This window comes from Argiope bruennichi, chromosome 1 (genome assembly GCF_947563725.1).
Source record: "Argiope bruennichi chromosome 1, qqArgBrue1.1, whole genome shotgun sequence".
NCBI lineage: Eukaryota > Metazoa > Arthropoda > Arachnida > Araneae > Araneidae > Argiope > Argiope bruennichi.
Genome location: NC_079151.1, coordinates 139,822,133 through 139,834,773, shown reverse-complemented (window position 1 = coordinate 139,834,773; position 12,641 = coordinate 139,822,133). Strand labels below are relative to the sequence as shown.

At 28.1% G+C, this 12,641-nt stretch overlaps 2 protein-coding genes across 2 annotated transcripts in view; both read left to right on the top strand.

Moving 5' to 3' along the window:
- LOC129971845 (uncharacterized) overlaps positions 1-6,935 on the top strand; it is a 30,552-nt gene extending 23,617 nt beyond the window's left edge. Inside the window, exons 11-14 of the mRNA XM_056085823.1 lie at positions 920-1,039; positions 1,621-1,676; positions 3,434-3,481; positions 4,347-6,935. Coding sequence (XP_055941798.1) covers positions 920-1,039; positions 1,621-1,676; positions 3,434-3,481; positions 4,347-6,074 — 1,952 coding nt within the window. The 3' untranslated portion in view covers positions 6,075-6,935. The remainder of the gene's footprint in view (positions 1-919; positions 1,040-1,620; positions 1,677-3,433; positions 3,482-4,346) is intronic.
- A 4,244-nt stretch (positions 6,936-11,179) lies between these two features.
- Positions 11,180-12,418, top strand: LOC129975344 (uncharacterized). Its single transcript, XM_056088409.1, has one exon. The coding sequence runs from the start codon at positions 11,180-11,182 to the stop codon at positions 12,416-12,418; it is 1,239 nt and encodes a 412-aa protein (XP_055944384.1).
- The last annotated feature ends 223 nt before the right edge of the window (positions 12,419-12,641 follow it).

Here is a 12,641-nt window from a genome sequence, read left to right as displayed (position 1 = left end):
TAATAATAAAGTGTGTGTGTGCACACTTTTACCAAATGGTGGGAATGTGCACATCTGAGTAAATTTTAATTAAAAGCTGAATTTTGAGAGATTTCTGTGATAACTATCCAAAATTTTACTGCACAAAAATGATTTTTACGTTTCACAGTTTCAAAATTTGTCCTTTTAATGACAACAATTCAAAATTCATGCAAACATTTTTCTGCATTTGGAAATTTTTTTAAAAATATCTTTTTGTCTAATTTTCAACATTTGATTACATAGTTATCCTGAAATTCAAAATGTTTTCATTATTTCATTGCAAGATTTTCTTCCATTGTTGAAATTTAAAGAATGATTACCTCATATCTGTGCTGTTTGCTATACAAATTTAAAATTCAAATTGTAATAATACGAAATTCAGAATTTTTAATAGCACTGTTAAATTAAATTTTTAATAGCACTGTTTTGTTATGGGATGATCTCTAGAAAAGTCCATGTACACAATAAACAGAACTTAAGTAAGGCCATTAAAATAATGACTTTACTGTCAAACAATTTGATAGAATCATGATATTAAATTATATGTAAATGACTTATCTGATAACAAATACAGTCGATATTCTTGATGAACTTGTAATCATCTGAAGTGACTGATATTAAATAAAATAATGAAGTCATTTTGCAGTTTAATCAGAGAAAAAAGTTAGTTAAAAATGGCAAAGCAAATTTATTTATAAAATATTAAAAATATTTAGTGCATAAATTGTTGCAGTCACAGCATTAAAAATATCTGTGTAGAAAAAGTAATTCATGAATGCATCTTAAAGCTAAAATTAATTGCTAAATAAATCTGTTCTAGTAGTATTTTTATTAAAAAAAATTATATGTTGAAAAATAATTAGTGATCATAGTAATTTTGATTTTCTTTTGAATTTAGGTTCGGTCAAGCAACATTGTAATTATATTCCTGTGCCACATGCTAGTTTTGCTTCTGGAGAAAGCTCTGTATCGAGGGATGGATATTTAGATATGTCTCCATCAAATTCTCTGTTAAAAGGTAGCCTAACTGAATGAAAACATTACCTTTTTTTTTTTTCTGAAAATGTAATATTTGAAGTTTTTGTGCTGTGCTAAAAACATGTGCATTTCTTTTTCTCTCCCCCCCCCCTCCGCCTATTATCTCCATACCAAAAGATAAAGAATTTAAATAATGTTATTACGATGATAAAATAAAAATCTTCCTGAATCATGTCCCCAATTCATACTCAGATTGGGTTGTATGTTTGAATCAGTTTCCATTAAGGATCCAAACAAAAAAAAAATTATTTGATGTTTGATCTTAGGATATAATTCTTATTCAGGGTTTCTCAGCTGCTCTGATGCAGCTAAAATACAAATATTCTCAAAATCTTTCCTTTATAAATTTTATGCCATCATTAAGAAATAAGAATATTTAGATTGTTCTGCATTCAATGAAATTACCAAGTTTTGTGGTATATATTCATCTTCTGTATTATTGGTATAAATCATAGAATTTATGCATTTTACTATTATGATTTTTTTTTCCCCCTTGTAAAAAAAAGCTATTACTGAAAATTTATATAACGTTAAATAATAAAACTTCTGTTATTTTTTCAGATCCAAGTTCCAGTCAGAAAGCTGATTGGGATCAAAAGTCTTATGGGTTGGAAAAGGTGTGTTTGCTTTCCTTCTCTATCTCTACTAATAATAAAAATGAATGTATATGTTCTACAGGCAAGACTGATGTAGGACTACAAAACTTTGCATTATGTACTTTGATTTGTAGGTTGTGCACCTCACAGCAATTTTAATTTTAAAAAAAAAAAATTCTAATAGGCAAAATTCTGCCACAGTTTTTCCTTTTCTGTCTCTGTCAAAATTTCCAAAAATATTGCAGTACAAAAAATAATTTCATCAACATTTTATTTCATTTTAAAAGCATCTTAAATTTCAAAAAAAAAATTATCCTTTGATTCATATCAATTTTTTTTTTTTTTTTTTTTTTTTGCCTTGTACCCTTTTTTTTTTTTTTTTTTTTTTTTTTTTTTTTATTCCTCCTTCTATTTTTAATTAATTTCAAAAAAATTTAACAGTATATTTTATTGTTGAAATGAAATTCAAATTATTTTCATTGTTGCTAGTAGTGTGGGTTAGTGTTGGTTTCAATCACCTAACCTACAAATTTGCCTGCCTAATTTAAAATATGCTAGAGCTAAGAAAACAAGGTTTAAGTTAAAGAAAATTTAATTACAACATATTTACAAGACTTTGTACAATTGCAAGATTGGTGAAAAAAACACGCTTAAATAGTAAGTCAGAATCGTTCAGGTAGCGGCAGTGTTTTTTCTCTCTTGCTTCGCTGGTTTAAAAATAGGCTGAAGGAGTCGTTCATTTGCATACTTGCCGAGATCAAAAATAACCACCAAGCGGCACTTTCAATTTGATTTGAACCTCGTGGCAAATGTCAGTTTGTAGTTGCACTTTGTAGTACCGCTACAAATATAATTAAGGTATCTGCAAATGACTATGCTAAATACAATGCGTAGTACCGCTACAGCATTGTCAATTTGAACCTCGTGGCAAATGTCAGTTTTAGTTTCACTTTGTAGTACCGCTACAGTGGTATTTCATCCTGGCTTTGTTTCTATTATTGATGATCAAGATATGAAAATTCGGATTATTTTATGTTAAATTACTCAAATTTTGTTGTACTTGCCTTTAATGTTTAACTTCAGAAACCAGCAATAGTAAAAAAAAAAAAAATTAAAAAAAAAAAAGATTTAATGCTGCTGCTTGTTTTTGTGATTAATTTGGATAGATAAAGATATAGCCAAATAATTAGGAAAATACTTAGCACAATAAACAGAACTTTGTAAAACATCTAAAGTAATCTAAGATTATATGTATATCAAATTTTGAAGTTTAAAGCATTTTGTTTAGAAAGCCATTGAAACGGTTACACAAAATATTTAATTCAAATTGTTAGCATTCATTAATTTCACAAACTAAATGGCTATCAAAAGTAACTAGGTCTAATTATAAATTATTGATGTTTTCTTTCTTTATTTCTTTATTCATTTCTAATATCTGAAAGTTAAAGTGCTCAGTAAAGCATGTGTACTTAGAAATGTTTGATGAAATATTCTTAAACAGAATGTTGCTATTGATTTATATAATTTCAATGTTTCTTTTTGATATAATTTAGTGACATTTACTATTTTTACATATGCATGTAATTTCTGAATTTAATTACTAATTTTTTATGGGTTTATTAATGCTTGTTATGTTAAATGTTTATTACATTCATTCCTATATTAATTATTGTTTTAGAAAAATTTAATATTTTCGAAGTAAATTTTATCTGTGATTTTGAAAGTTATGTGCTTTCTACCTAATGCTAAGTGTTTTATTATTTGATTTGTTTTAACAGGTGCTATCCTTTTTAAAAACCGAGGAAAATGCTGAGAACAATTCAGATGTATGTATCTTTTGTTTTTTTATAAAAATAATTTGTCTTGTATAACTTTTGAGTTTCATAGATTCTTAATCATATTGAACCAATATTTATTTTAATTTTTATGCATGTTGTGCAAACAACAGAAATTATTTTTTATTATTACTTGCTATAAAAAGAAAAATTTTAAATATATTATTTTTACTCTACATTTATGAAATATATTATTTTTACCATGTGTATATAATTTTTGTAAAATAATTCCTGACACCTTGAAGAATTACAAAAACTTATTCGCTATATATAATTTTTGTCTTATGTTATTCATCAAATCTTTGGATGTCTATGAAAAATTCTCAAGTCATAATTACTTCTTAATATAATTAAGTTCATGCCTTCCTTTATTAGTGAAAAATTATTTTAACTCTAAATCAAATTCTAAAAATATTAGGATTTTAACTGTTATAAATACTTCAAAATATATTAGAATTATATATAGCTAGGAATGTTATAATTCTGTGCTAATTAAAATTGAGATTTAAGTCAAATGCCAAGACTATTAGCATTATCAGAATGTATAAAATTCTGTATGATTACACTTATATGTGATCTTGCATTAATTGACAAAACCAGAAAATATATCGAATTGTCGTATTTAAATGTATTACATTATTTGATTGTAAATGAGTATATTTCATCTCTGTACCAGTCATAAATAAAAATGCGCTTTATACTATTTGTTATTTGTAACTACTGAAAAACTCTTGATTATTACTCTGACTTTATTTCCTTGTTTTTATAACTGTTACTTATATAAATAATCATAATAGATTTTATTATTAAATTTAAAACATTTTCATTAATATTTTCTTGTTCTCTTTATGTTTAGTGTGCTGTGAAAAATAAAACAACTGTGATGGTTAAGGACAAAGAAAGTAACTGTAAAACTGAGAATGCTGTAGAAAATGATAATAATAATTCCAGCTTACCCATTTTTGAAATGGATCAAATGAGTTTGAGCAATAAAACAAAAATTGTTGACACTAAACCTCCTCTGCCAGAAAGAACCTATCGTAAAAGTGAACTAAAAAGTAATGTTGGCCCTCCTTTACCAATGCGGAAACCTCCGAAATTTATGCAGAATGTTCAACAAAACAATAACTATTTGGAGAACAGAAATGCTGAATTGCAAAATAAAGATTTGCCTGAAAGCATACAGATTGACAACTGTGATCTTGAAGAACAAGATGTTTTCTACAATAGCATTCCGTGTCAAATTAAATCTGATGCAGTCAGTTCTCCAGATCAAAATACAAATTTTAGTTGCTTGAATTCTGGTGAAAAAAGCAATAATAATCATTCATTATCTTGTGCACAGATTTGTTCAGCAACTAAAATTCCATGTTATACCAAGCAGATGGCATTTACTAAAACAGATCAAGAAGAAAATAATTGTAATTATATTGAAAAAGATAATACAAGTGCATTTTTAGATTCAAAAAATGTTTGTGATAATTCAGAAGTATTGTCAGATAGTGATATTAAAAATTTGGCATCAAAAACAGATCCGAAGACAAGTGATACAAGCAATAGCTTTTTGCCAGTACCAACAAAAACAATTGACAATGCAGAAGGTGATTATGTAAATATTGAGATTCAGAAAAGTAGTGCTTCTGTTGCTGTTAATCAGCTTTCAACAAGCTATTATGCATCCAAACACAGTACTCTATTGATGCCAAGTTGCTCAGCTACAAATGATCCCAGCTACACTAATGTCCAGTTTGGAAAACCTATTTGTCCTACACCTAAACCGATACCTGCCTCTTCCGAAGTGATGTTTAGTGCATTTAATAATTCTTTAAAGCCTGATCGAAATTTCATGTTTTCTTGTAATCCTGTTACTGAAGGCACTGGAGGACATAAAGGATTACGATCCCCAACAAGTACTTTGAATCCAAGTTCTGATTCATTAAAATCTTCCCTTTTGGCGCCCAAATTCAGAAACATTCCGAACACCCTTCCAGCGTTCCGTAAGCAAATGTCAGCCCCTGCTGCTCCTTTGTCTCTGAGACCAGAATTACCTTCCCCTGGGAGGAAAAGTTCCTGCCCTGTCACGGGATCTGCAAGCATGATACGACCTTCAGCACCAGGGATTTCTGTTAGTCCCATGCGAGGTCCAACCCTTCAGTCTCACGGAATACCTACTCCTCATCTGCGAGTATCCACTTCAAGATCTCCAGATCATAGCAGTGTATCCAGTATCTCATCTGCTAGTGATGAAATAAGCTCAACTCATAGTAGCCCGAAAACATTAACAGCATCTCAGAACTTTGATGACCAGCAAATTATTTGTGAGGGCCAGTATGAAAATGTAGTGATTCCACAGAGGTCATCAACAAGCTCAAGACCTGCTTCTACGAGTAGTGAAGAAAAAGAACTTAATTATGCTATGTTGGATCTGGTGCCTGCGACAAGCGATGAGTTACCACGCTCCCCTATTGTACAGAAGCCACCAGTTCCTGATGATGAAAAAACTTTGACTTATGCTGAAATAGATTTTACTAAATCTGAAGGATTGAAAAATACTTCAGGAATTGTGAGGGATGGTCGCTTATAGTGCAATGTATTTATCTAGTCAGAGCTGTTGTTTCTCAAGTGTGATTTATTCATACTTTGGCATATTATTTGTTTTTACAATTACCTTTATTATTGTTTTCTACAATATATTGTTATATTTTTCAAGTTATAGCAAATTTCTTTCTTTAAATGAGCCAGTATATTTTACTTTTCCAAACTCTCTTACCTAAACTAAATACTTTTTGAAAGTGGAAAAAACACGGTCAAATATTTGTTCTCTTGTATCTAAAAAAGGAGATGGTGTTGAACATTTGACAATTATTTTGCATCGAATTTAAATCCACAAAAGCATTAGCTACCTTAACATCTATTTACAGATTACCAGAAAAACAGAACTGACATGCACTAAGTTCTTGGTGTTACATTGCAACCCATTGTCAACAAGCTCAATCTATCATCAAAATCAAAACTGTAGGTAAATAATGGTGAATGATGAAGCGAAACTTGTTTAAAATAGTCATATTTAATCTAAACTTCATAAATTTTTATTGATTGTTAAATGCCTCTATTGATTAGCTCATTCAAAATTGATTGGCATTTTTTTTTTTCTTAAAAAAATGTATGTAGTTATAATAAAAAAGGTCACAAATTAAAATACTTTTTGGTAATAATTGTTATTAATTTCCATTTAGAGACAAAAAAAAATCATTTTGTCCGGATCTGAATCTTATTTTTCAAACAAAATAACTGTTCTTAAAAAATGCTTGTTTGTAAAGAAAAACAAGATAATTTTTAGTTTTTAGAATTTGCTTTATTCCTAACAAAATAACTAATTAATAAATTAAATATTTTATACTTTATCAAAATTGAATGATACTGATTTCTTAATCTTGTTATTACACTTCCCATTAAAATTTTTTCCTTATTTCAAAATCTATTTTATCAGTATTAGTATTCAATTTATTTTCATGTTCAGGTTCTCTTGCTTTTATGAACAATCAAATCAATATACTTTGAAATATTTTTTTTAAAAAAAAAGGAAATAGTGTATATTTGCAGCTTTTAAAATGTTATAGAAATTCCATGAAAATGTGTGGATTAATCTTTAGTTGTTGCAACATTATTTAACTTTTTTTTCCCCTTTGAAATTAAAGGTCCTTTAAAGTATTTGAATAATTTTTATTAATTAGTTGATAGTTTCATTTTTATTATTGTTTTAAAATATAATATTAAAATAGTATTTGGAAATAATTATACCATTATAAAATGTATTAATTTCATCTTTAAATAATTTTATTCAAATGTGAATGAACTGAAAAATTAAATTTATCGAACATAATATTTTAAAATTTGCATCTCATTTATGACAGAAAGGTTTTATCAACAATTTCATATTATTCATCAAATTTCAATATATATATATATATATATATATATATACAACATTCTCCAAAGGAGTATTTCTTGATAACTTCTCTTATAAAAATTGAAATATTTAATAAAAAGTTAATTAAACATTAAAATAATAATATAATTTTATTTGAAATCATTTGTTGTGACATAAACTGAATGTGGCAAATTTTTAATGTTCAGTTTTAAAACATCGCATCAATCTCGGAGCTATTCAAATGGAAATAGTGTGTTTAAAATTAAGAACCTTATGAAACGTGGATAACATATAATGAAGATGGCTTTCAGAAAAGGGATTCAAAATGCAATTTAAGGTGAAAGTGGCAAATTGCTTGAATATCATAATTGGTGATGCTTATTAGAGCTTATACTCATCTATTCACTTCTTAATAAACACTTGAAATGGCAATCCTGCCTTCAATGTAATTTCATGTGCTATTGCACAGTCTATGTCAGTTCTGTACTCTGATTTCACTTTGATATATTTAATTTCAAAAATATTGTTATAGTTAAATTTCATCATATTAAAATTGTAAAAATGAAAATATATGTTGAGTATTGTTAGTAAATGTTTAAAAGGTGGGGGGGGGGGAGTGTATAGATTAATTCTAAAAATCTTGAAGTGAAAAAAAAATCATGGTTGTGATGTTGTCTTTATGTTTATCTTAAAACATAGCAAAATTTAAAATGTTATTGTTGTAATACTATATATTTACTATTTGCAGTATATAATGTTTGTTGGTTTTTGTTGGTTATTTTGTACTGTGATTCTGGATTAAGAAATGTGACAATGTGTTATTTATTTCAATGTTCAAAGTTCTTAAGCTTTTATATTCTGAAATTAAATATGTGTTTCCCTTTTTAAAAGAAAATCTGTGTTCCTGTATCTGCAAAATGCACAAGTCTTTATATTAAAAGTATTAACAAAATTTATATCTTTTTGAATGGGTGATTATTAGCACAACTTATATAACTATTCATTTTGATATAAAATTCTTTGAAAATAATGCGATTTTACAGATTTTATTTTTTGTTTATGTTAAATGTTTGATTTCTTAGGGCATTTATTTAGAACATTTTCCAAAGAACATATAGTATTGAACTACATTTTCTGAAACTGGGGAAGATCTTAGCAAAAATAAAATATGGTGCAAATTTACATTATTCCATTCCACAGTTTCATTGTACATCATTTGTGTTTTTTTTTTATTTATGTCTTAATAATTGTTAACAGAGAAGCATACATATAAATTATGATGAATTTGATATTATTTTAAAAGCAGTTTTCTTGATTTCACTTTGCGGCTTTTTTTTATGTATAATTTCTTATTAATTGTCAATATTGTAAAGTTTTGGAATAAATTTCAGTTTAAGGTTGCAGAGAAAAATTTAATTATGAAGATACTCTTATATCTCTTCTCACACTTTTTTGAATTTTTATAGAAAAAAAGGGGAAAATTGGTGTTTATGTATAATTCATATTTTTATGAAAATAGACATTGAATACGATTTTAATACGATATGAAAAAGCAAATACGTTTCCAGGAATTTCTTCCTGTGTTACTTTTAAATAAACACTAATCAATGATTATTTTTTTGGTATCATTAAATGCAATTCTGACTTTTATTTGTGTTAACATACAACTCGCAGAAAAGGGCATTATATTAATGTATATATTGATATATTAGTATCATAACTAAAACACTAATGATATTTTTTATTAAATATGTAATATTTTTCTCTACAATATATATATTAATAAAACCTATTCATATCCAAAAATTTCAAAATATTGACTCTTGGGAGGCAGATAGGTTTATAAGTATTTTTTTTTTTTTTTTTTTTTTTTTTTTTTTTTAGCATTTATAATTTTTGAAAAATGGGTGGAATGTATTTCATATTTTATTTCAAACAGAAAAGATGCAATGAAATTTTAATGATTAAATGATATGCTCATTTATGAAAACCCTGCTAATAAAAATACATGAATAAATTGTTATAATTTAAGTCCTTTATAGAATATAAAAATAAATGAAATCTGTAATCTAATTATTTAACTATAAATAAACTTATCAAAACCATGAACTGCATCTCAAATAATTATTGGTTAAAATAGATTTTTTTAATTACATTTTGTGTATTTTTAATAAATTTACTGGCTTACTATTCCAAAATTTATTTGTATTGAAACTGTTCATAAACTTTTATTAAAATTTGAATTTTAGCTATTTTTTCAATAAAATTCTTAACAGTGGAAATGTATTATTCTAATAAAGCCTATTAAATAAAAGCCTATAGATTAAATAAATCTGATAAAGTCTATTAAATGCCTGCAAACCAGTGTTCTAATTGTATTAAAAAAAACCCCACTAAAATAAGATCAAAGTCATCATAATATTATTTCCAGTCAACTGCTATATCTTTTGTAATATTCCTTTACAAGTACACAAACCATATTCAGAATTTTATTATGAGCCATGCCAAAAATGTATGAAGCTTTATTATGTGATTTATATAAACTGCAAAATTGTGTACAGTGTAAAAATCTCTCTTCATAGTATTGTTAGTGCAAAACTGCGCTAAACTCACTTCTAGTGCCAACATTTTCTCAATTGCCTTAAAACTTAGTGCTACCTATTTTAGGTAGTTGCAGAGAAATGTGTGTAAAATGTCTATTTGTTCTAATTAGTGTAAGTGTATTCATTCTGTGGGAGATTTGTCAAAGGTTTATTTATGTTGTAAGAAAACTGTTTATATCCGACTACTTTTGTTATGTTTTCAACGATTGGTAGACTTATTTTGTAATGTTAGTGGTATATGAAATTTGCTATTGTTCATTAAATTATGTTAATAAAATTGTGAAACTTTTACAAATTATGTCGAATATGCTTTGTTCCTCTACAAATTTATTTGGCAAGAATTATTTTAAAGCTATTTATTGTTTGAAAGCAGGAATCATAAACCCTTTGTTGAAACAAGATATAAATCCAAACACGGAAAGGTGAATTTTCATTATTTGAGGCAGCGGATAAAAGAACAAAAAACTTAGATTTCTTATTTGATGTCAGGAAAAGTATCAAACCAAGCTCAGTAGCTAGTGAACGAGTATTTTCAATTTCAGGCAATATTGTGTCCAAAATAAGAACAAGACTTAGCCACCGTTCAGTGGATATTTTATAAAATCCTATTTTCTTAAGAGAAATTAAAATTAGTGAAAATAATAAAAATACTATTTGAAATTTTTGTTTGAGTTTTCGTTATTTTGTCTAAGTAATATGTGTACTGTCTGTCCACTAGAATACTGCTAGACATTCGTCTATGTTTACGGCGGGCGCTATAGAAACAGGTTGCGGTAGGGATGATCCATTTTCAATGGGTGGAATCGGAAAGAAGTCTGGGGGGGTATTCTTTTTCTTGGCGTCAATGTGAAGCGATAACAGAAAATCTATTGCTCATTCGTCTTCTCGCTTTAATCGCAGTTGCACGTATCTTTATATTCGCTTAACTTATTTCTTTTATATTTTATTAATCTTTTCTTTGGTTAATATTAACTGCATTTTGTTATTTAATATTTTTTTTTTGTCTCGTAAATTTTGACATCCTTTAAAATGCCTTTTCGATTTAAGAAAGGAGAGACTTTAAAATCACAAGCACGTAAAATTGTGCATAATGTTGCAGAGTTCTGCTCCGAAGAAGCTGCAGCAAAATCTTTGAAGGTTCCTCTTCCACAAGCCATGAAAAGAGCTGCTCAGGCGACTGGAGTGTCGGAAGGCACTATTAGGAAAATTAAAAATGAAGTTTCGACACTGGACAAAACGGAAGTTTTGAGTACTTCTGGAAAGCACCGTAAAAGGCCTATTGACCGAAATTGTGAAATTGACGACTTCGACAAATGTGTTATTCGTCAAACAGTTCAAGATTTTTACGTCCAGCAAAAGAAAGTGCCTTCTTTAAGAAAATTACTTCCCGTATTGAGAGAGAAGTTGAATTTTCATTGGAATAAGGAATCATTGAGGAAAGTTTTGCATTCAATGAATTTTCGCTGGAAGAAATGCGCGAATAAAAGAAAATTTCTCATCGAAAGACCTGATATTGTGTTTTGGAGAAACAACTACTTGCGAAAAATGAGGCAGTACAGAAAAAGTAAATGCCAGATAGTTTTCATTGATGAAACGTGGGTCGACAGTAATCTAACATTTAGAAAATGCTGGCAAAGTGATACAATTTCAGGAGCCGAAATAAATGTAAATTCCAAAAATCGATTGATCATTGTGCATGCTGGCTCGTCCACGGGATTTATTCCTGGCGCTCAATTAATTTACAAAGCGTCAACTAAAACTGGTGATTATCATGGCCAAATGAATTATGAAAATTTTGAGAAATGGGTGTTGGAAAAACTCATTCCAAATTTGCGCCCAAAAAGTGTCGTGTGCATGGACAATGCTCCATATCACACAAAAGTTGCAAATCCGACACCTACCAAATACAGTACGAAGAAAGAAATGACCGATTGGCTGATTAATAACGGAATAGAATGCGATATGAAAATGAGGAAAGCGGAACTGTATTCGCTAATTGATAGGAATCGCCGTAAAGAAATCATATATAAAATTGACAGCATAATAAAAGAAAATGGGCATTATGTCTTGCGACTTCCCCCCTACCATTGCGATTTAAATGCGATTGAATACGTTTGGTCTTCAGTCAAAAGACTCATCAAAGAGAGAAATATAACAGGAGACTTAAGTTTAGAAAACTTACAGAATCTGTTGTGCGATGCTTTGGGCGGAGTGTCTTCCAAGGAATGGGAGGCTCATTGCCGTCATGTGGAAAAACTTGAAAATTCTTATTGGGAAAAAGATGGAATTTTAGAGGAAGTAGTAGACGAACTGGTAGTTCAAATTGGAAGTACTGAATCGGATTCCGATTCAGAAGAAACGGAATCATGTGACAGTGATTCAGAATTTTTTTAAGAAACTACACAACTGTCACTCGATCTCTGCTAGTTTTGTCATTTTAAAATAATATAGTTTTGCATTCTTTTAATCATAATTAATGTATTTTATAAATAAAAAGTGAGTTTTAAAATTGCTTTTTTATTTCTTTTCGATTATTCAATTATAGATTATAGCAGAATGGAATTGTATTTAGTCTAATACATTTTGTTTCTGATACATTGTTATTATTTTCTATTTT

Excerpts from the sequence above, each read along its gene's own strand:
- LOC129975344 (XM_056088409.1), top strand. The coding sequence starts at position 11,180 with ATGAAAAGAGCTGCTCAGGCGACTGGAGTGTCGGAAGGCACTATTAGG.